The sequence below is a fragment of the Toxorhynchites rutilus genome, chromosome 3, assembly GCF_029784135.1.
Source record: "Toxorhynchites rutilus septentrionalis strain SRP chromosome 3, ASM2978413v1, whole genome shotgun sequence".
NCBI classification, from domain to species: domain Eukaryota; kingdom Metazoa; phylum Arthropoda; class Insecta; order Diptera; family Culicidae; genus Toxorhynchites; species Toxorhynchites rutilus.
Genome location: NC_073746.1, coordinates 316031458 through 316056707, shown reverse-complemented (window position 1 = coordinate 316056707; position 25250 = coordinate 316031458). Strand labels below are relative to the sequence as shown.

At 37.9% G+C, this 25250-nt stretch overlaps 1 protein-coding gene across 2 annotated transcripts in view; it reads right to left on the bottom strand.

Annotated features, from left to right (window-relative positions):
* Positions 1-349: 349 nt before the first annotated feature.
* The window catches only part of LOC129774908 (long-chain fatty acid transport protein 4), a 71709-nt gene continuing 46808 nt past the window's right edge, over positions 350-25250 (bottom strand). For both annotated transcript variants that reach the window (XM_055778973.1, XM_055778974.1), the window contains exons 2-8: positions 20240-20601; positions 8561-8711; positions 8021-8493; positions 7762-7963; positions 7510-7702; positions 1543-1673; positions 350-1480 (exon numbers count right to left, since the gene is read on the bottom strand). In XM_055778973.1, the coding sequence (XP_055634948.1) occupies positions 863-1480; positions 1543-1673; positions 7510-7702; positions 7762-7963; positions 8021-8493; positions 8561-8711; positions 20240-20601 (2130 nt within the window). In that variant the 3' untranslated portion in view covers positions 350-862. The remainder of the gene's footprint in view (positions 1481-1542; positions 1674-7509; positions 7703-7761; positions 7964-8020; positions 8494-8560; positions 8712-20239; positions 20602-25250) is intronic.

Genomic DNA, 25250 nt, shown 5'->3' with positions numbered 1-25250 from the left:
CTAACTGATGAGAACTAACAATGAGACTAGTAAAACTTAACAATTTATAATTTACAATAATGTCAAGAACGGCCGGCGACAAGCCATGTAATCCAAATTAACGCTTCCGGCGCCAAGCGAATACAGAGGAGTTTCTAATATTACTACTTATGGATTTTGGCAACATGAATTTTCCGTTTGTAGCCAAAATCTCGATCCATCAACAGTCCATGGAGTCACTACTATACAAAGTTTTCCCTTTTCGGATATTCACGTTATGTAGACGAGTTTGTAATGTAATTCAAGCAATCCGATTACTTTGTACATTCATTCGTTTATTTCTTTCATTATCCAGTGCAAAACAACACTCTCAACATTAGATAGATTTTATTCACTTTATTCAAGTAATGTGAATTCATTCATTGCCACACACTCCCACTTCCTTACTTAAATGCAAATATTTGCTCAAACATACGAAACAGTATCACGTACAAATAATACCACACATTCTTTGTGATCGATGATCGGTCCTCCAACCAGCCTAGACATATCAGTATTTACAGTGAACGGATAATAAAGGATACCGTGATCTTAAAAAATAATCCGTAAACCTCTTTTATTTCCTAGATAAGTACTGCCTTATATATTAATGGATAGGATTCCTCTGGGAAGCGCAACAACCTCCCCAGGTTCAGCTCGATTAATCTTTGTCTGTCTTCTTCCACGAAGCAAAGCCCACCCTTTCGCTAGCGATATCACAGTTGTTCTGCTGTTGACATTTGGGAAGATGAGAACCGTATTGAGTGTGAACAATGATAACGAATGATAATTTAACAAGTCCCGCTTTGGGCATACATCTGTGAGTAAGAAGGAGGTTCTGCCATTAGAGCCTAATCTCGCCTCGCTTGATTTGCTCATACACTTCCTTCGTTAGACTTTCGTAGGAACCCTTGGGGGACAGATAGAAGAGAGCGTCATCGATCACGTTCGGATCGAATCCTTCCTTTTGCAGATCGAGCTTTTTCAGCTTGAACGTTCCGGTCATGTCAACCTTCGTCAGCAGACGTACGAACATAGGCCTAGCATACGGGGGAAGGGTTCCCTTGAGGGTTTGTGCCAGTTTGATCAGATCCACCTGACGTTCCGGGTCGAGCACTGCGGCCATACCGGCCCGTCCTTCCAGGTTTGGAATCTCAACGCCATAGACAACGGTATCCCGATAGCCGGAAGCGTTGCTAACTTCGGCTTCCACTTCGCTCGTCGACACGTTCTCACCCTTCCACCGGAATGTATCACCGGTGCGATCTCGGAAGTAGAGATTTCCCCGTTCGTCCGCTACCAACAGATCGCCCGATAGGAATGCCGCGTCGCCCTTCTTGAAGATATCCCGTACGATTTTCTTCTCCGACGCGCTCTTGTCCACGTAGCCCAAAAACGCCCTGCTCGGATTATTTGGCAGAATCTTACCGATGAAAACTCCGGGTTCGTTTGGCTGGCACAGCTGAAGAACGTAATGTGGCCATTAATGGGATGATTTGCTATATTATTCAACGGATAACCTACCTGACATAAGCCATTCTTACCGCGAATGGGCTCTCCCGTGGCAGGGTCCGCACGGATGATCGAGATTGGATAGATGGATGGAATAATGCGGGACACAAAGCCAATAGCTCCCACGGTGTTGTCCAGATTGACTGCAATCGAAATTATGCATATTAACACTAAACCTACCAGTATTGTATAGTTAGCTATTGCTACCTTTTCAAATGAACGTTCTATTTTTCAAAAAATATTCATTTTTTCTAGCTTTATTCATGTCACACTTGTTATAGATGAAAAGCCTCTGCCTTAAACATTTTCCACAAAAATATTTTTCACGTGCAGAACAAATGTTTATTGGTGTTTTGGCAATACTCAATTTGACCGGGTTCAAGTATTTCAGTAGGCTGACCAAACGTACCGTTTTTAACGGGACAGTAACGTTTTATCGACCGATTTTGATTGTCCCATCTTTTTATCAATTTGTACCGTATTTTGAGTATACAGAAAATTCTTATATTCCTTAATATTTCACAATAATTTTTTTCAATAATTTTATTCGAATGTACATCTGATGAATGAATTGGGATCTACATTGTTGTATTCGCTGAGAAATCACGCAACTGTGTGCAACATGCAATCGATATTGAAAGCTTTGTTGTAAAACTTTATAAATATCTTCACACGATTCGTGTAGAAAAAATTAAGAGTTTCGGTGTTTTGTGAACATGATGCTGAATTGCTAGAGAAATGTAATATACGATTTCTTTTTCTTGGACCTTCCATCGAGAGGATTCTTAGTATTTTAGAAGTATTGTGCTCTTATTTTCTTTCACAAGAAAAGTGTGTTGTACTACGGGATTTAACTGAAACCCGATACTTAAAACTATGGTTGCTTTCAACCAGAGGCATCAGTTGATGCCCTTCAAACATTTGTTCGTCTTGTTGAAAGAGGCGATGTATCTGCCACTGATATTGCCGTTAATTTTGATGATTTTGTCAGAATTCTTATCAGCGTCAAATCGTCTTCTACTCTATTATCCCCAAAGTTAGCCTCAAACCATGGTTCAAAGACAGTACGCCAGTCCGGACTTCATTCGAAACTTCTCCCAATTCATATCCAATCAATTCGTTAGACGCGTTATTTCGTATCAATCTTACCAGCAACATTCTCTGCGTTTGTGGTCTAGGTTATCACGACATTGAGCATGTTGGCTGGTCGTGCGAGGTGTATCCTGTAGCCAGATCGAATTTAGAAACAACCCCTCGTGCCGGTGCGGGATGTGTTGGCTCGGTTAGACCAAATTTATCTTTTTTTCCAAACTATCGATTTCCGTGTGTAAACATCAAAATTGTCCAAATCTCCTCAAGTCCCCTCCTCCATATGATAAAAATATGTCACCCTACTAACTTCGAATCGACTATGTTTAATCGATTCCCCATCATATTAACCGTAGAATAAGAAAAATGTGAATATACTCATGAATTAAAAAAAGATTTAGAATTTGGCTTCATCAAACTTATATATTTGAGCCTGTAAGAATAAATGATTTACAAAAAATAGAACTCTTCAACCTAAAAGGAAAGAAGTACTTCTGACTAGTGAGGAGCAAAGTGGTCGTGAAAGTTTAGTTGACTTAGATGAAACACAATAAACGGAATCTATTTAAACTGTGAATAATTTTACGATACTGCGTTGGAGTATATTGAAAAATGAAAAGTTAGTCACAAGTCCATTCCTAATTGACCATTCGAAGTAGCATTAATAAAAATCTACTTTTCCAGATAAATGGAAACATGTTGTTTGATGAGTAAACAACAGTAAATATTCGATAGGATGAGATGGTGGTGGAACTAATAATCCTTGCCAGTTGCTAATTGTTGGATGTGAATATTCTCAGAAATGGAAAATAGATTTCTATGTAACTAAGCTACTTTTTTATATTTTAGGTGTTTAGTAGTATCGCATCAGTTGGAATGATTTTTCCATGATAAACAATATGTGGACAACGGAAAAGTAACGACTCAATATTGAAATCATAAATAATTTTCGAATTTAACTTTGATGGATTGTGACAAAATTCATGAGAAAATTTTCAAAAATCAAAATTATCTAAATATTTTTGTATGGTATAAAACAAACCAGTACAAACAAAGCAAGTATTTTGTTTTTATTTTTTCATTAGGGTGGTCCGATAAATCTTTTTTTTTTCCTTCTATCCAAAAATTTCGGGTCTAATATTTTGCGATATGGAACAAATGCTTAATTGTTTTGTTTTATTCTCGGTTTCATTCACTCAATAAAATTCTTAAAAAATGAGATTTTGGTTTTTATTGCTTACGTGTCCGATTTTTAGTCCGGAACTATTTGGTCAGCCTATCTTTCAGAACTTGTAATTGAATCTGCTGAAGTTTTATCTATACTCTTCATGTCTTGCTCTTGTAAATTTGGGTATTCAATTCATCTGCCTACTGAAATGAAAATTCTTGAGGCGATATTCTTTCTCCAGTAGTTTACAACCCTATCAAACTCAAACAATTTAATCCAAAATGTTAGAAGGCATGCTACGTGGGTTTAATTTTGTGTTAAACTTTCTAGTCATTTAGTCTTTTACGCCCTTTTATGCCCGTCCGTTTTGACGTAGGACTACGTCTAACCGGAAAATATAGGGGGTAAAATGAACATGTAGGAAAAATAGAAATATTTCGAAAGCTTATAACTCGAGCACTTCTTAATAGATCTCAAAGATGTTTGCATCCAGAGATCGAAATGTTCGCCCACTTGAGAGAAAAAAACATTCGTTTTCACCACAGTAAAAATGAATTGAGAATATGAGAGGCGAGCGAATGTTATATGCTCACTTCGATTCCCACGAGAAACACAATGCCGATTTTTATTTTTCAGCGAGTTATGACTACCCGAAAAATGGGTTCGTCTTCAGAATCTTGTCTCTTGCACGAATCTTGCACGCCAACAACGATACTGATTTGACAGACTAGGCTAAACAGACTAACTTTGGTCAAGTTAGCATTGATTTTTCGCTCCTTGTTTCATGTAACCGCCGGTTAACAGGCACAATTTGAGCTCCACCCAAATGTCGGTTACCAGATAATATTCAGCTATTCTCAGACGGTTTGAGTCTGGGGTAAACAATGCTCACCGAGCCACACTATCTAGTGTGTCTAACCGTCAATGGAGCTGACAAAAAATGAATTGTTTCCCTACACAAAATCTGTAAAAAAAAGAAAAAAGTAAAAAGCTCGGTGAATGACCAGTGCCGGCAAACGACTTCAACCGTTTGACAAAGTCAGAAGCGCGCGGCGGAAAATTTAATTTGAAATTGGAAAAGTTGGAAAAATTTAAGAAGAGGTGAATAGAGGTGTTAAAAGAAAATCGATAGAAGAGTTCGAAATTAGTTGGAAATTAAAAAAAAGGGAAAACAATGTTGGTTAAGTTTAGTTCCGGTTCACAGGAAACAGAATAATAGAACCATAGAAGGAAAAGGAAAATAAGAAGAGGAAAGCTGAAAAGAAAAAGCGATGTGTGGTCTGGTCGCTCTGGAAGGTCTATCCAGGATACTAATAAGCTGCACAGCTCCGTCCAGCGGGCCTTTTACTTTACGATACGTTTCCTTCCCAGCTTAACAGCAGCAGTTGTGCAGCTCCTTTGGAAGTCTGCATGATGCCATTTTGTCTGGAAGTTTGCATTCCATATCCGCCATCGCGCCGAGAAGAACCTGAAAACGCTTTAGCCCTCGACGAAATTACAGAGGCAGCTGGTAGACTGAGTTTGGGAGACATTACCAGAACACACAGACAAAGAGAAAAACTTAAACAACAGATACCGCAAGTATAACGTATGGAAAATTGTGACGTCACAAACAGGGTAAAAAAGGAGAAAGAGAAAATAGGGACAGGTTAAAAGGAAATCAAGAATAGAAAGAATAGAAAGAGTAGAAATTTTGTACATAGGAAAAACGAAATTATCGTGCTCTTATACGACCGCTATCCCTCTATTGCTCTCGTCCTCCGGACTCTAAAGGAATCGTCAGCCCTCGTCCTCAATCGAGCAAAAGTGCGGGGTTTAACACTGCACGGCCTTTGAGCGAATTCAGCGTGTGGGCTTAGTAGGTGGCTCCCGTAGGTGCGTGAGATCCGATGGAAGTGTTAAAATACGAAAATACTCCCGTTCATTCGTATTTTTTCCCGTACATTCATTTTCCATATTTTCAGTATTAAACGAGAAACGAAAAAGCATTTTCGTTAGACTTCAGAGAGAGAGATATATATTCTGCCTCATCCCTCTCTCTGAAAAATAATTTTCGGTGAAAAGGAAGAGACGAAAATTTGAACATTGCACATGTCATCGAAAATTAGATTGATTGACTGGAAACATATCTCGCAGCTGAGCGAGAATTTGGATCTCTGTATTAATTGATAGGAAATATTTCTACGCATCCATCACAATGAACATTTCATTTTAATGAGATAAACAATAGAATAATTGTGAAATGTCAAGGATTTGATTGGTTCAAATTGTGCTCCTCAAATGGTTCCGAGCAGCAGGAGCACCCAGAGTAACAGCAGAATGTAATTTGAATACAAACAAAAAATTGCATTTTAAGCCACTCCCCTTGTGATTCTATCGCCATTGGAACCAAATAAATTTGGCAGTTACTTTTCAAAAACATCCTCAATAACGTCGTTTGATGCTTGTGAAAGCGGGAAAGGTTTGCTGAGGAGCGTCAACCTGTCTTTGTCAGAGCAGGTGCAGAAGGAGTTTGAATTGGGTTGTCCCCAAGGGCCCTTCTCAGGGCTAGAGACAAATGAACGGCAAAAGTTTAAAACCTTTATAATTCAACACAACAACAACAACAAAACATCAGCTTCTGCCGCTTCTAACCCATCGTAACCCACCGCTTTCGTGTAATGCAGTGGTGTTCAACCTTTTTGCCAGTTGGGCCACAAACACATGTTAGGCATGGTGTCGCGGGCCGCAAAACAAAAATAAATGTACTACGAAATTATAACCGGCGAGAAAAAAACATTATAAAAATTCAAGAATGAAAATCTTTTAGTACAAACATTTGGTAGCACTGACAAGAACCAATGAATGAATGCTTTAACTGAGTGAGGGACACGGACTTTCACCATTATTTATAGATTTTTGTGTATGAGTTCCAAACATCATACACACCAGATGGGCCAACCAGAAGAGCCCACCGGGCCGCAGGTTGAGTATCGCTGGTGTAATGGAACCAGAACACAGTGATGATACTGATGAAAAATTGCCTATGATTGCATTAAGTTTGTCTAGAAAAGTGCGTTGGAAAAATGAGGAGACTAATTTCGACATCGCGAGAACAAGAATAAATCCATTGGCGCTTTTCAGGGCCACCAAACCTTCCACAAAAGAGTTATTACAAGTTTTTTTTTCAATTCGTTCATTTGTAAGGCTCAGTTATTACATAGTGGTGTAGTCTTACGTCTCTGCGGTTGTGTCGGGGACACATTACCCACCCGTATTTTTCTTTCTTTTGCTTATATTGAGTAGAACTGCATCTTGCTTTTGTCGAAAATAGCTGTTCATAAATAATAGCACTTCCAACTGGTTTGTAGCAGTTTTGGCTATTGTGTATGCCACACCTTCAATATGAGAGCACACTTGTCAGTTCGCAAATGTTGGTGCCAATCCAATACTGTGCCAATCCAAAACGAATAAATCGCATAATTTCCCATTTATTCGATTTATAGATTTATGTTCTTTGTTCGTGAAGATGCAGAACCCCATTTATCATTCCATAGATATGAAACGGTTAAATTTGCTGTTCAATATGCACCAGGCGCAAATTAAATTGCATCTTAATCTCGCAGAAGCATCTAAGTATCTAAATCCGTAGAAGTTATTTACTTATTTCTTATACACCACTCTGGTAGGTTTAGTGTTAATGGATCTACATACATATATGGTGTTGCCTTTGGGGAACTTACCAATATTTGCGTTGCCTTCGGTAGCACCGTAGAATTCGGCTACCCGAGGAATGTTGAATCGTTCGACGAACTGTGGCCAAATTTGAGGACGCAGTCCGTTGCCAAACATTAGCCTGATCCGATGCGCCTTATCTGTGGCGGAGGGCGGTGTGGCGAGAATGTACCGACACATCTCACCAATGTATTGTCCCACCTGAGGAAGGGTCGCCATGTTACAAGAATTTTTATTCGACCGAGTTTTTTCACACTCACCGTGCAGTTGTTCTTTTGACAATCGGCAAAGAACTGCGAAGCGGAGAACTTCTTCCTGATCACAACGGTAGCCCCAAAAACCAGCGCCTGGCCGATACTCATCATGCCCCCGGCGGTGTGATAGAGGGGCAAAGGCGTGTAGAAAATGTCGTCAGTGCGAAAACCTGCCACCAGATGAATAGCTGCCGTGATGAAAACGAATCTGGAAAACGGAAACCTGTTAGTATCAAGATCAACAAGGTTGGCTTGTAACCTATACCTAGAGTGTGTGATCACAGCTGCCTTCGGCAACCCCGTCGTTCCGGAAGTGTAGATATAGAGCAGCTGATCATGATGGTCCGGTTTTTTCACGTTCGTGACCGGTAGCTCCTTCGAAGCTGCCTGCAATAGTGTTGTCAGATCCCTAGCGTTTGCCAGCACTGGCTGCTGGACGGTGTCGTTGAACTGGTACAGTGCCATCGTGGCGGGGAGTGTTTCTGTGACCTCGGCGACGGCATCGCACAAAGATTCACCGTAAATCAGAGCGTTACATTTCGCTACCGTGATGCTGTGAACGAGGGCATTCTTCCGCAGGTTGTGATTGATCAGCGGTACGATCACCCCCAACTTCGACAGACCCAGCCACGTCGCCACGAACTCTGGCCGGTTCTCCAGCAAGAGGCCAACCACATCGCCGTGTTTGTAGCCGTGCGTGTGAAACACATTCGCCAATCGGTTTGAGTAGTCGCTAATCTAAGTAAATTGGATTAGAAGTGAGGGATAAAATCGTGAATTCCATAAATGATTAGAAAGATCTAACCTCTTTGAATGACCACTCCCTCCCTTCGAAGATCAAACACGCCTTCTCAGGCTGCTTGGAGACATATTCGGCGAAGATGTCCGCAATGGTTGCGTTCTGACGAGAGTATTTTCTCACCAAAAACAGCAGCTTGATGTAACGAGTCAGGGCTCTGAAAAGTTAGACGAAAGTTTGTTAGGTTTGTTTGGCAAGCACGATGAGGGATATTTCAACAATTTTCTACATTTGTTTGAGCAAGAGAATGGACGCAAAAACGTGGCTACGCAAGGTGAACGGAGCCGCTGGCTAACGGCATTAATTGCAGAACTGCTTTCTGCACACACAAACGAAGTAAAAACACTATTGGCACTGAGGCAATAAAGAGTTAGAAATTGGTGGTGAAAAACCTGTCGAAATTCATTTTGAAGAATACGTACAATCAAGTAACTGAGAGTACGAGTTGCTGAATTTTATTGATTCACAGTTGGGTAATATTATCGCCGACAGCAATAAGATATGCAATTTCCCGTGAATTTATTGCTTTCTCTTGTTCCGCATCTTGAACTTTCCGATACAACAAATGATGTAACAGCTGCAACAGAATGCCCAAAAGTTTGATTCACTTGAAACCTGAAGCGTTGAGATCAATTCTGTAAGGTTCTGTCCGCAGATCGTTTGAATGTCTCAAGTTTGAATTGTAATCATCGTACAGTGGCGAGAGATTTGTTACGATTTACTGAAGCTGAACTGGGGTCACGTTTTGGGCCGCGCCACGTCAACTGTAAATAGTTGCTGTAACGCTCGGCTGACGCACTCTACCGATTTGTAGTTACTGTAGTTACAATTCCGTTGCTATCACTTTCCTCTTACCTTTTTTTCAAATAAGAAAGTGATAGCAACGGAATTGAAACTACAAATTGAATCGAAACTCGACTCGACGAGGACATTCGGAGCATTCCGAACACCGCTTAATCCCTGTGAACATTATGTCAACTTACTTATGAAAACTACTATGTTTTATATAAGGCGATTGGTAATATGATAATAATGAATATCTATAAAAATAAAAATGATTTGGTGTCGGTTCCTTACGATTTAACTCGAGAACGGAACAACGGACTTGGACAATCAGTTCCAGGTTTGATGCGTCTTAATTTGCGTCAGGTGTATATGCCAAAATAGTTTTGGAAACCATTAGGTAAAAGGAAAAATTTGAATGTAATTTTTTTAGAAAATTTTGTATCTATAAAAATTAAAATGGATCACCAAATGGGTTTCTAAGCGCAAAACCCGAGAAAGGAATCGTCCGATTCGAGCCGTCTTTATTTTGTTGTATTTGTCTCTGCCTGATCAATGATATGGAGAGAAAATCGGAAATTTTTTGGAAAACTTTGGAGGAAATAGGAAAATTGAATTCTCATATGTTTTACAATGACATCATTGTTAGTCCAATTGAATTTCGCGTTTCCGAAATTTAGCTTCTTGTTCCGAAAATTCAAATTCTGTATGTATTTCATATAACAGAGAAACATATTATTTATATTTCTATATAAGATTACTCAAGGAAGAGTTCTGCGATTGCATCCCCAAAGCTTAGAAAGTATTCATATTAAAAAATCAGCTAGTATCAACATAAAATTTGGATCAATGGTTTCTAGAAATCATTCTCAACGATTTCAGAAACGACCGTGGACCGAATAAGGGCTAATAATGGAGCTTCATTTCCAACTTTACTAACACTTTGACGGCCATGTGTGCTGTACTGCACTCAAAAATTATTCCGCTGGGGCCATGAGTGCAGCGCTGCACACGCGAAATCTTAAAAAAATTCAAACTTGTGCGCTACAGCACAGGTTTTACATTAAAACTAATGTGTTTTTTTTTTCCAGTAACCGAATACACAGTTGGACACTTCGAACTCATAGTTCGGCATCACTGCTTGTATTATTTTACCAACTACAATGTATCACTGCCCGAAATGCTCCGAAAAGTTTTCATGTCTGGATTGTTTTAATAATTAGAAGACATTTTACGAATTTGAAATAATGTTATAAAAATTTAATTTCAAAAAAAAATAATTTTACTCGTTTACCTTGAATTGGATAGTTTTTACCCTTATATGGCAGATGGGGATGAAATGAAAGGAATTAACCATTGGACTCTCCAGGTTTTACGAACTTTTTAGCCAAATCACCATGGCCGTCAAAGTGTTAAGGAACTAGGAATTAGAGCAGCTACTGGTAGGGACGAAACATATTCATCTCGATGACAACTTTATCCAAAAGAAACTAACGGGCTTCAACCCTCCTGCACTCGCACATACGGTCTCACAGTCCGAGATTCAATAATTTCGTTTTGAGGAGGCTGAATTAAATGACTATTAGAACTGAATGAAGTTGAAGAAAAAAATATTTCCTCGAATTTTTCTCATTCAATTATATCTTTTTCTTTTAATAAATACAAAAATCGTGAAGATCGATCTTTTTCCTTCGATTTTTTCAATCCTAGGATTTTTTTTCTTCAGTGTACATCGTTCTCACCACCAGACAAATTTCTGGAGAATACGGTGGATATGCCATTCGGAGGATGTCCAATTCATGCAATTTTGCCATCAATACACGAAATTCGGATTTTTCCATTTTTTTCACAATAACAGAAGCTGCTTCACTCTCAATACTGTAACTCACGAGCCAATCGACCGATTGCTGTCAAATTTTGACACGTTGAAAGATGGTGCTTTGTGATAGTCGAGTAGATTTTTGCAAGAGGCGCCATCTAGACGTCAACCTTATGAATTTTTCAGCCGAACTGTCATATGATACAATGCGTACGTATGTATTGAATTCAACGGGATTATTGTCAGCGGATTTCTGGATGAATATCAGTTGTTGAATTTCTAATAATAATTTTCAATTAATTTATTTAATTAATAAAATGCCCTGGAAAATACATTTTTTCTGGGCTTTCAAGTTTTTTTTGTGACCTTCATTCTGAGAATCATAATGAAATGCCTTTGATGTTTGAATAGAAATGTGAAATGTTTATTCCATGTTAAAAAAAAGACAACACTTATGTAGAACAAGTAAATAAATTCGATTTTTCAAAGATTGATTCAGCGAAGATCGATTCTTTGGTATCGATTTAATCAGTGAATCGATCCCTGCATCGTTTAGAACAGGGTTTCTCAAAGTGGTCGATATCGACCCCCTGGGGTCGATTTCGGTTTCCCAGGGGTCGACACGAACGAAAATTGATTTGGGGGATCGGCGAGGTCTTAAAATCGACCCCTTTAAAATAACAAAAGTTCTTATTTGAAATATTTAAAATGCTGCATAAGATGTGTTACGTGAACCACCCTGTTATAAGAATGACTAATATTTTAGTAGAAAGTATTATTGCTGTACATTTTAAAAACTCAACAGAACGATGAGCGTTTTTTTTTTGCCGACAAAGCTATTCCATGGTGACTAATGGTGCACCATTTATGGTTGGTCGTCATCGTGGTTTTACAGCTCACTCAAAGTTACAACTGCGTGAGGTACCGGTCATTCGCGGCGTGATTCACAGACAGCATTTAGGAGCAAAAAATATGAGTCCTAGATCGCACCAGTCTTTACTATATATTATAAGTGCTATCAATAACCTTCGAACACTTGATTATTTGCTCAGCTGCATGAGTAAAATGACGAAATCTTTACTCAGTTACTTCTACATGCTCGAATTCCCTGACTACCAAGAGATTCTTGCTTAGCAAGATTTTCAGTTTTTTTTTAAATTTGTGTTTCAGCTGCATGGTCATGACTACAACTTGATTGAAACAATATCAAGAAAAGCCTTTCTGACGAAACTTCAAAAACAAAGTTTTCGAAGAAAAGAATATTCAGAGTTTCTGCATTTGTCAAAATTATCACAAAAGCTTCAATGCCATATTATATTATCATATGTTGCTCACTTGGACGCATTACAACAGAATTTTACTAAGATGTTTTAGGATCTTCCAAACTCCTCAAAGGATAATAGATTCGTACTATACCACACCCATGGAGTGAGCCAAGGTGATAATGCAATGCAGTTGATTATCATCAGCACAGATGAGGAGCTCAAGCAAGAGTACAACCAAAGTTGTCATAAGTTCTGGTTACAACGCAATATTGAAACACAGACATTGCTGAAAAATATCTTTTCGTTTTCCGTCATGATACCTTGTCGAAAAAGGCAAAATAAAGGTTATTTTCATTTTGATTTTATGGGTTGTGAAAGTCGTATCAATACATCAAATTAAATTATCACACGGTTTTCTCATAATCTTCAGAATTGCGTCATGATGTTTATACATGGTTTTGTGGAACTTTGCCTTCAAATTCTCCGTCAATTTCATCCATGACGCTCCTCCTCGAGCCGCTACACAGTTTTTCGCTTTCAAAATAGAGTCTATAATTGTGGGGTCAACTGATTCCCGGACTTTGTTTATTGTCCTAGTTTCAATGAGTCAATAAATACGATTGGTGGATTGTTTATGGTTATACTTAATTTTGAACGAAAAGAATAGTTTAAGCTCTTCAAATCGCTCAAGATTTTGCTTAACAACTGCCTCCAACGAAAACCTTCTCGTTGCGTTGCGATCAACATTTTTATAAATCAAGGTACAGTAGAACCCCGATTATCCGCGAAATATTCTTGCAAGGTCTTCGCGAATAACGAAAATCGCGGTGCAAACACGAAATAGAAATATTTTAGCATGAAACTATGTTTTATCAATACAGAAATCATTAAACTATCCATCTGTAAGGTCGCGAACACTTGTGGTCAGATAATATGAGCAAGTGCCTTCTTCTCACTGACAACTTTCGGGAAGCCCTGAAGATCTACCATGGAACTCGCTTTCTCGGTTAATCCGCACTACGGATAATCGGGGTTCTACTGTATATATGTATGCACTGTAATAAATTTAATATTTTAAATTGAATTAAAAAAAACTGTAAATTATGTATCTTTGCGAAAAATCTGTAGAATACAGGCTATTTTCTGTATATGTGATGAACCCTGCTTTCAACACTTTTGGCTGGTTTGTCATATTACTTCCATTTTTTGGAAGAATATCGGAGTGAGAACTCAACTCATGACCTTTCGTGTGAGAGGTACGGATGTTACCACTACACCAGATCGCCTCCATGAGTAAATAATGTCAAGTTTACTCGTTCAACTAACTGCAGTGTATTTTAATTGATAATTATTCATTAAGTAAAAAACTAAATATATGACTCTCAACGAAATTAGGCTATGGGGGTCTGAGGTATGACTTCATTCTGGAAAAGGGGTCTCTTGCCCAAAATAGTTTAAGAACCCCTGGTTTAGAAGATCGACCCATCAAGATCGATCTTTTTCTAAACATCGCCCAATCCTAGTTAAGTAACATTTAAATTCTGGAGAATTGTCAGTGACTTCGGCGCCACGGCGCACGGTTGTGCGAAACTGAGGAATGCCGGAAAAATGTCCTTTTTTGAATGAAGTGGTAATATCCAGCTATCTCTAGAAACTGATTTTATAGTACCTTATCATCATAAAAATACATCGTGAGGTTAAAATTACGAATACTTTCATATTTAAAAAAAAAAGTTGCATTATTAACAACGTTCTTCCAGGTATTATAATACGCATTCAAATGCGATAAAAAATGCAAACAACGTGTCAAACTGTTCGAATGGATTTACTCTACCACTGTTATAGCTTGTTTACACATTGAGGGTTTAAAACATTATGATAGGGAGAGGTAAAAGACATCATGTTTAAATAGCTGACAATTTATTTTTAACTAGCTGACCCGACGAACTTCGTCCCGCCCAAAATAGATTTTTTGATTTGAATACCACGTTTTCTTACTAAGTGAACGTTAGTGAGTCCAATCACTGAACTCTTCATTGATTGATTACCCTTTAACCCTTTACAATTTCCTTTTACTATAAATTGTCTAGTATTTCTACAAAAATTCGTCCTTATAATATAAAATTATTTTCAGACACAATTCTCGTTCAAGATTATTCAAGTATTTGGGAATAACATGTTTCTACGTTGCATGAAATACATGTTTGATACTGAGAATATTACAAAATAAAGACAGCTCAAATCGGACCATTCCACCCACGGGCTTAGGGCTCACCAATACACCAACTTCCATTTTTGTTTATATAGATAGAAGATATAGGAATGCGTTATTCCGTCTGAAAATCCTTTTCCACTTTCGAACAACAATCAATTTCGTTAGCGCCAACATCAAATGGACTAACAACGCTTAGCTATATGTAGAACATATGGGAATTAAATTTTCCGATTTTTCTCTCCGCTATATTGATCTACGGGAAGAGACGAATACAACGAAATATGTATGACTCAAATTGAACCATTCCTCGGGTTTTGTGCTTACCAAAACATTTGGCCTTCCATTTCTATTTATAAATATAAGATATGGGAATGCGTTATTTCTTCTGAAAATCCAGTTCCACTTACGAACCAAGATCAATTTCGATAGAGCAAATATTGAATGGACTAACAACGCCTATTATGATGTAATTTTCGAACATGTGTGAATTGAATTTTCCGTCCTTCCTTCAGGATTTTACCGAAAATTTTCCGGTTTTTCTCTCCACTATATTGATCTACGGGAAGAGACGAATACAACAGAATAAAGAAGGCTAAAATCGGACCATCCCTTCTTCGGGTTTTCCGCTTACCAACAGATTTTACCTTACATTTTTATTTATATATTTTATTTATATATTTATATATAGATTAAAATACTTTCCCTGCCGATTCCCGGACTCTAACAACGTTCAAGATGTTCTTTAGTATTTATATTAAGACTGGTTGACCCGGCAAACTTCGTCCCGCCCGAAATTTATTTTTTGTTATCAATACCTTAAACATTCACGATTTCTTGCTAAACGAACGTTCATGGATCCAATCGCAGAACTGTTCATTGATTGATCTTCTAATCTATCCTTCAAACTTACATTTACTATGAAATTCCTAGTACTTCTAACAAAACTCGTCAATATAACACTAAACCTACCGATGTTTCATGTATACCTTTTCCTACCACAGCGGGTCCAGTGACCCTTTATAAATAGTTAGTCAATAATGACTCGATTTATATAGATTTGTTCAGAAACATGGCATACCATATTTCTCCTGTATATTTCGACATTTTGGGATAACAATTATTAGCAAAATATTGAAATTACAATGTTTAACACGCAAAATAGCACTGTAGCTTGGAATGGTTACTGTTAGCTCGCCTGGATAGTCAACAATACAATCAATTCTGATCATCCACTATTCATTCAAAAATACAACGAAATCTATAAAGCAATAGCAAAAAATGTGTAATTTCGGGAATTGGCAACACTGATGTCATGTGAGTCCATCTGACGGTTCCATCGTAAAGTTTGACATTTTTGACGATATACGTACTCAGAACATTTTGTCATACGGACGCTATTTGTTTATTTTATATTTAGTTGAAAGTTTGGTCTGGGCAAAAAAATGGAACTGAATCGTGAACATTTTCGTGCGATGATTTTTTACGACTTTCGACGTGGATTATCACAACAAGAGTGCGTCAATCAACTTAATTTGACTTTTGGCTATGAAGCTCCATCAAAAACCACTGTGTATCGCTTGTATAGTGAATTCAATCGTGGTCGTAGTTCGCTGTCCGACGAGTTTCGTGAAGGTCGTCCAAAATCGACTGTACTGCCAGAAAACATCGATGCTGTGCACGAAATGATTAAGCAAGATCGTCATGTAACCTATTGTGGGATTGAGGCATCCCTAAGCATTAGTTCCACCAGCATATATGCGATTTTACATGAACACTTAGTTGTGCGAAAATTATGTTCACGTTGAATCCCAGATAATTTGACAATCGCTCAAAAAAAAGGCTCGTGTCGATTGGAATAAATTCTTTGAAAATTGGTTTAAGCGCATGCAAAAGTGTATCGATCATCGTGGCGAGTACTTTGAAAAACAATAAAAATATATTCGCAGCTTAACTATTTGTTTTTGTTCCTATACCCGAAATATAAATAGTGACCCTCGTATACAAATCTTTCAGATATCATATAAATGTTTGCAAGGGTCAAATGCCTCGTTGCGGTAATTAAGGCAGATTACATATATTTCTCAGTAAAAAAAAATAACAAGCGAGGAGTAAACACTGGAAACTACATTCGATGTATGTCGTAGGAAAAGTAGTGTAGGCAAATGATGTTGTGGCAATGTAATTTGCAAGAACATTTTGACTAAAAGTTTAAAATGGATCATTTGACCCCTTTTGGTAGGTTTAGAGATAATATCAGATTATTTTCAGACACAATTCTCGTTCAAAATTTTTCAACCACTTGCAAATAACATGTTTCTACGTTACGTGGAATAAATGTTTGATACAGAAAATATGATAGAAAAAAGACAGCCCTAAATCGGACATTTTCTTTCTAGAGTTTTGATCTTGTCAACACATTTGGTGATCCATTTTTATTTATATAGATAAAAGAAGATGTAGGAGTGCATTTTATCACATTAAAATACAGTTCCACTTTCGAACAAAGATCAATTTCGCTAACGCAAACATCAAACGGACTAACAACGCTTGGCACTATGCAATCGTAGAACATATGGGAATTGAATTTTCCAAATTTTCCAATTTTCTCTCAGAGTTTTCCGAAAATGTTTGGTGGAAATATGTGTAATATTTTTATGGAACCCCCTCTCCATTCCAGAGGAGAGAGGGGCTTGATAGGTTCTTGAGTTATGCAGAAATGTGTGCTTCATTTGTATGGCAGCGCCCCCTTAGAGAGAGGGAAGGAGTTTCTATTTATTATAGAAACGTTTCGTGGCCCCTAAAACCTTCACATGCCAAATTTAACTCCATTTGCTTGTTTAGTTTTCATGTTATGCAGAAATTTGTGTTTCATTTGTATGACAACCCCACTTTAGAGAGGGGGAGGAGTGTCTAGAAACATTTATTGCACCCTAAAACTTCCACATGCTAAATTTGGTTTGGTCTGCTTGATTAATTCTCGAATTACGCAGAAATTTGTGTCATTTTCATTAAGTAAAATCGATTTGCATTTACCAGTTGCGTGAAAACACCCTAAATCGAAGAAACCAAAATCATTTACCATACTACGCTGAGACCCTAACTCTAACCGCTTCGCGTAAAACATCGAATCTTACTAATGGTGTACTTGCATAACATAGGACGCTAGAACGCTCATCAGAGATTAGAGGTGAATGAACCACAATGAATTTGTGACGTATTAAATAATACGCCAGGGGGTTAAAGAAGAATTAAGCCCCTAATAGCAAGGTTGTTGGCTATCCATCCACTAGCGGAACCTTAAGTAGCTTCAGAGAGACTAGATACGAGGTGTCATGCGGAATACCACAACCCCATATCGAACAGTCGAACACAGATCTGTGGCCATGTTTGACCATGACTGAATTAGGGATAGTTATTCGTTATCACTGAAACTTGACTAATACGGTGCACGGACCCATCTCTTCGATCGAAAATTATTATGGACTATTTTCAATATAAGAACATGCAGGAAGTGGTATTCCAGGTTCCGAAAAGATGGGAATTACATGGACTCCAAGCCACATTCAAGCTGCGCGCATGTTATCAAAAATGTTGAACAATTCACGATGACGTTAGAAATAATTCACGACAGTCAACGAGGTCTTTGGGCAGCCACTAGAAATGAAGATTCATTTCGAGAGGTTCATCTGTCACTAGCTTATGTGTGAAGTTTCATGACATTTCGTTTATTTGTTCACAAACTACAGTTGTTCAAGTGTCACTACCTGAACATTCGTATAAAAAATGGAAAAAGAGGAAGCTTGATCAAACTTTGTTTTCTGATGGGAAAAATTGGGTTGTCGAAATGTTATTCCACTTCTGCTCCTTGGAGAACAGCAGTTTATCGGTGGTTTAGTGAATATAAAATGGACTGTACAAGCACCGCAGATGCACGTCGCTCTGGAAGGCCTACGAATCCAGAAATTTTAAAACAAGTGCTTCAACCTGTTTTGAACGATCGTAAAGTGAAGTTACGCAAATTAGCTGAAGCCGTAGGCATTCCAAAGAACGAATTTGATACAATTTGTACGACATTTTGGACATGAAGAAGCTATCCGCGCGATGGGTGCCGCGTTTGCTGATCGTCGACCAAAAACAGCGGCGCGTTGATGAATCAACAGCCGGTTGGGCATTGTTGAAGCGTAATCGAGTGGACTTCTTTCGATGTTTTGTGACAATGGATAAAACGTGGATCTATTACCACACTCCTGAGTTCAATAGACAGTATGCAATATGTTGAGGAATAAATACAACTTTTCCCAAAAAACAAAACGATCATTCGAAAACTAATGATGTGACTATGGTTGTCATGAAATTTGAACAATGGGGAACGGTTAGCAGTAAATGAGAAATTCAAACGACGGTGACATGATATGACCCTAGGGCAGTGAGGCTGTTACGCTAACCACACAACTACCGACGCCTCCATCGATAACAAAAGGCTATGTAATCGCTTACAATAATACAGCCGTGCCCGAAACGAGAGCGCCTTCTCCGTCACAGGAAAAGTGAAATCAAAAGTGACAAATATTTATCATCAGCGCTGGGTATTGGATTTTATCAGCTGCTCGAACCTTTTGCGGCTACTTGATTATCACGCAAATTTGCCAGACAAAATCGCACTCGACTCATCGCCAACGCAGGTGAAGGTCAACTTACTTTAGTTCGTTCAACTCGTTGAATAGACTTAGGGAAATCACAACAAAGGTACTATTCAGTATGCAAGGTATCCGATCAATCAAACGAAGGAAGATCACCCTAATGGCGCAAAGTGATGCAAATTATGGGACAGTTCTGGAAGAAAAAAATAACCTTTAGCGAGACCTCAAACATATACTACATTTAGTATTCAGTGCGTTAAATTAGTGACAAAATCCGCCGAATAAACGGTGACATGCAATTGATTGACAAATCCAAATTCACCACAATTAAAACTGAATGAATAACGTCGTGCGGAACGGAAACCTGCTTGTTGCCCGTCAAACTTAATGTTAACCTTTGAAGCCGATTGAGTAAATACCAACACCATCGCGAAGGTAAACGAAAAGCGCAAGCATTTTTTTCCTACTTCTCTGCTGTTGACGATCAGGCCCCGAGTGTCACAGTAATCGTAGACATAACAGTCTGGTTAGCTATTCGCGGGTCTGAAAAACAATTCCATCGCCATTGTCGCGTTCTACGCGAACTTCACAGCCGCGAGGCTAACAATAAACACCTTGGGGGGTACCCCAAATTTGCGATCAGACCAAACATTTCGAAGACGCAACAGCGCATACTGCTTCCACAGCAAAAACAAATAGAAACCGGTTTTGTTTTAATTCAGTGACAACCTTAAAACGCAATCTTCACTGCATCACTGCAACATCCCATTGATCAACGGCATGTGGCGAATGATCGCGCTATTGAATCGCAAACGAGATAAAGAGAGCGAAGGCGAAGTGAAAGCCATTCAGATTTCACCTGTAGGCTATCTGCTATAGCACAAAACGTACACCTCCCAGTAAATCAGCTGGACCTACTTTCACGGTGATATTACACCGAAATTACACACGTGTCACACTCACTTCACGTCCCGGGGAGCCGTCACGGCCGCAATGTAGAACCATCGCCACCGTCCGCTGGCGATCAGCACGGCCAACAGGGCGATCAGAACCGCCGGCAGTCCGAATTCCCAACCCATGTAGTACCAGACGAGGACGATACCCGCGATCGCAGCTCCAACACCAACGAACTGAATCACGTAGAAAAACACCAATCCGAAACGTTCGCTGGTCGAACGTGAACTGTTGCCGCTGCCGTCGTCGTTTGGGTCGACCGAAAAGTTCGCTGCTTGTTTCGATGGTGATGACGTCGATGAGTTGTCGTAAGGCTGCTTACGGATAAGACCATTTTCCACCTGGCCCCTCTCTATATCGATGGCGGATGGCTGAAAGCAGAGAGAGAAAAGTGCAGTCGATTAGCTGTAAGCGCAGAAATATGAGACCAGCTTAGCCGGTTGCCGCACTGTGGGCGATTTTGTTATGAATGATCAGAGAATGGAAGAAAACACTACAGTGTAAGTTGGAAAACAACCTTATCGTTACCATCGATCAATGTATAATATATTTCTCTATGAAGCATGCAACGCCTGTGAAGACCTTGACAACGGAGTGCAGTGAACCCGACGGTGATAACGATGTGAACAAAGTAATGGACAATGGATCGAGATAGGTCAGGGTCATTTTGAGATAATCTCTGTATCTAATGTAAACGACAGACTTACACAAGACTCGTTACAGTCCGTGATCCAAGTGAAACAATCAATAAGAACAACATTTCGATGCTATAGGCACGTAGGGGGCTGTCACATACCACGTGGACAGACAAGCGTGGACATTTTCATACCCCTACCCCCTTTGTCCACGTGGACATCTTTGCTTTTTAAATTAAAATAATTAAGGAAATATATGATTTGCGCCTAAATTCCATTTTAATTCCATTTAAGTTGATTTTATTTCAATGTTTACTTGCTGTATCCTGTACCTGCTTTGTTGTGGCCCATTGTTCTTGTATGGCAGGGAAATTAGTGACATAACAAAGCACATGCTTCTTGTGAGTTTAATTTTGAAACACTTGTGAGCATACAATATTTTTTGTTTTTCCATTATCAGCGAAGATATAAAGGCTATCTGGTTTGCATAACACGGAAACACGCAATGTACAGTTAACCAGGTGAGGAACAATCCGCATCTGAATATAAACTACACAACTTCAAAGATTGATCTTGAGCTTTGCTAATAGAGATTGCAAGCTCCAATCGAATAGAAATAAATGGATTTAAAATCATTTTCAAATACATTTTTAGTTCACGATTTTCTAAACACTTGCAAAAAAAATGTGTTGATATCACATAAACGCCAGTAATGATCCAGTCAACTTGATTATTTCGCTTTCATCTGATTCATATGGAATTCCAGTAGAACCTTTTACTACAGAGATATTCTCGATCTAATGAAAAGTCGAAGGGCAATTGTGGAAACATGAAAATTTTAGATGAAACATGTCTTTGCCCACTCCGGAACATGATCGATCACAGTAAATGCCGATTCATCTTCACTCTGGATTTCCGATTCACCTTTAGTCGGTAGCGCAATTCAAAACCTTTTCCACCATAGTTCGGAGAATTTTCAGAGGGTATTGAAGGCGTTTTAAAATATTTTATTATTTTTCATCATCCTTATGGGCCATTCTGCTTTGAGTGTCTAGATGACTTGCGGGGAAAAATGACATCAGACAACTTACGATATATTGATTCCCAATTATGGAATAAAGCTCAAATCTCAACTGTTGTGGAACATTTTAAATAGTGAAAGATGATAATAGGAATAACATTGTGGTGTCGAGGAAGGAATTGTAGAAGGGTTGGAGAGCTTTAAGTTTGTTGATAGAAACAATCAAGTTTATTTTTATAATATTTGTAAAAAAAATAAAATCCCTTGAAAAACGACAAATTTTAAGTATTTTTTAACTTCTAAAAGCTTCTTCAATCCAACAGTTCAAATGTTTTACAACTGCATTATATGCGAAATTATCTGAGAAAAAAAGAATACTGGGTCAATTGATTCAAGTTTGATGACTAGTGGTGCATGGATCATTTCACGCAAATGTAAATATTAATTCCTAGAAATTGACGGAATTCCAATACTTTGAAAAATTCTAACTTTTCGAGAAAAGTAATGCGAGAAAATAATTTATAATTTTACAAAAAATTCTGCATGAAAAATTATACAGACATTATTATCCTAAGACTAACTGTTCTCGAGATAGAACAAAATGTACAGAAAATTATATTTGATGAAAAAACCATATGTGTAATATCATGAAAACTTAACCATTATGGAATCGTTTATTTTTTATAGGTTTGAGCTATGGACGTCTATGCATAGTCCGCAACTATAAAACTATAGGATCATACAAAATAGCTCTGTCGCTCACAGTTTACATGTGTTATTTTCAAAATATAGATTTCAATGTAGAAGTTCAATGATATTAGTAAAAATATATGAAGCACTCTCAAACAACTCAATCCGTTTATTGATAAATACGATCGTTACGATCCGATCTGGATTGCAAAAGTTGTGCGTGACGGAAACCGAATGAAGAGAATTACTCCTGGCTACTAGAGGTGGGCAAAACGGTTCACTTTAATGAACCGTTCACTTAAGTGAACTAGTTCTTGCATATCTTTTTACTGACTAATCTGCCCTCAACTTAAAAATATGAAATTAGAATTTCGTTTGATGAATAATCAAACATTTCAATTTAAAACCATCGTATCGACAATACCGATATCATATTTTTGTTGTTATTTATGGTTTGTATCCCTTCGTTAATTTGAGGACTATTTACCTTGCAGCGCAATTCATCTGTCACTCGATCGTTTGTCTTCCTCTTATACACCGATCACCCTTACTCTTTTTTGGTGAACTAGTTCTTTTAAACAGTTCATGAACGATTTGCCCATCTCTACTGGCCACCATTTTTGGAAATCCTAATTGTTCAGGTACATAATTGCGAAATCGATTAAATTGGCTACATTGATTCCAGTCATCAGGCTGAAAATTGTTGTAAGAATGGATTAAATTACGAGTCGTAATGGATCTTACGATCGGCAGCTACGGTCGAAGGTATAGAACAAACAATCGGGACAAACCCACTCAGCAAGCATTAACCCCGACCAAGCTGTAAAAATTATATTCTTCCGTTTTCCGGAAAATGACAAAAAATCGAAAAATCTCCAAACAAAAACATTGGTCAAAACCTCACATCACAATGCGTGATCTTTTATCAAAATGATACTGTAGAAAAATTTTCATATTTTTGAATTTTATAAGGTTTTGTTTTTTGTTAGGTTATGTGAGGTTATGTACTTTTCGCACATAGTTGCTTTAAACCGAATCTGTTGCCCAATAAAGTTATACAAAATTTAATAAAATTGATATTAGTGATAACTAATAGATCATTTGAAGCCAAAACCTTACCATATGGTTGCTTTCCAAAGCCATAAAAATTATCAAAGTTTCGGTTATATTTTTTTAGCGACAAAAAATGGATTAAATCATATAACATTTGCCCATGCTAGGTTGCATCTAAATTCCTATCAAATCTCAATTGTATAAAAAATCAATCGAAGTATGCATCATGTGTATCTAAAATCTAGATGCAAAAGGACGATTTTCTATACCATTGCACAATGGTCCATGAGATGCATTTAAGTGGAAATTAGCATTTAGAGCTCGACAGTTATTCTCTAGACAAAAACTGTCTTAGACAAAGTTGTTACATATGATAGAGCGCTCATTTTTATGTTATCAAAAATAGGGTGACCAAAATTATCCTAAAATAAAAAATCCAATTTTCTTATCTTTATAGATAGAGATAAATATAGTTCGACAATATTGTAGTCCTAGTTATTTGAAACATCTTTGTAGAACAAAGTTTTTTCTGTCTCTTTTTTTTTTCTTCGCTTATTTTTCGTCGGCCTATTTCCGCCACTTCAGTGCCAATCACCGACATCAGGGAGGCGACTCCACCTGTTCCTACCTATCAGACTCAACAACTCATGAGCCGGGCCAACTTCTTTTACTTCGCCTCAGAAAATCCCAACGACGCCAGCTGGGATTGAACCCAGGCCGATCGGATTGTGAGGCTGTTACGCTAACCACACAACCACTGGCGCCGTCTTTTTTCTGTCTCTTGAAATAAGTGATATAGCGCCATTTTTATATATTGCGTTAGGGTCGCCATGAAAAAAACTGTTTTCTTGCTCTATCTTTTATATTCCAAATTCTACATACAAACTGTCTTTGAAAGAATTTCAGAGCTTACTAAGACAAACATTTTGCGATGCAGAACTTGTCAATATCTCAACTTCACTCAAAGGTATTGATATTTCTTCCCAAAAAATACGCTCTCTCCAATTTTTTGTCGTTCTCTCTGGGGCAAACATAAACAAAGTTTATTGGCTTCATTTGAAACAGCATAGTTCAATCTACATGATGTATGATCTTCAAAACTATGTTATTTTTCGTGTTTAAGTAAATAAAAATTCAAATCATGAATTTTTGGATAAAAAACCGTCAATAACTTTCAATAGGATTGAGATATTGACAAGTTCTGCATGTTGGTCTTGATAAGCTCTAAAAGTCGTACAAAGACAGTTTTGATGTAGAATTTGAAATATAAAAGTTGGAGCAAAAAACCCGCTTTTTCATGGTCACCCTAATGCAACCTAGGAAAAAAACGCTAAATCAATTATATTAAAAGATAGAAAAAACTTTGTTGTACAAAGTTGTTTAAAATAATTGAGGCTATAACGTTGTCGAACTATGTTTATCTCTATCTATAAAAATAAGAAAGTTAAATTTTTCATTTCATCGAAAATTTGAAAATGAGCGCTCTATCATATGTAACAACTTTGTCGAAGACAGGTTTTGTCTAGAGAATAACTGTCGAGCTCTAAATGCTAATGTCCACTTAAATGCATCTCCTGGACCATTGTGCATTAATGGATTTAGTCGTATAACGAGCATCGTA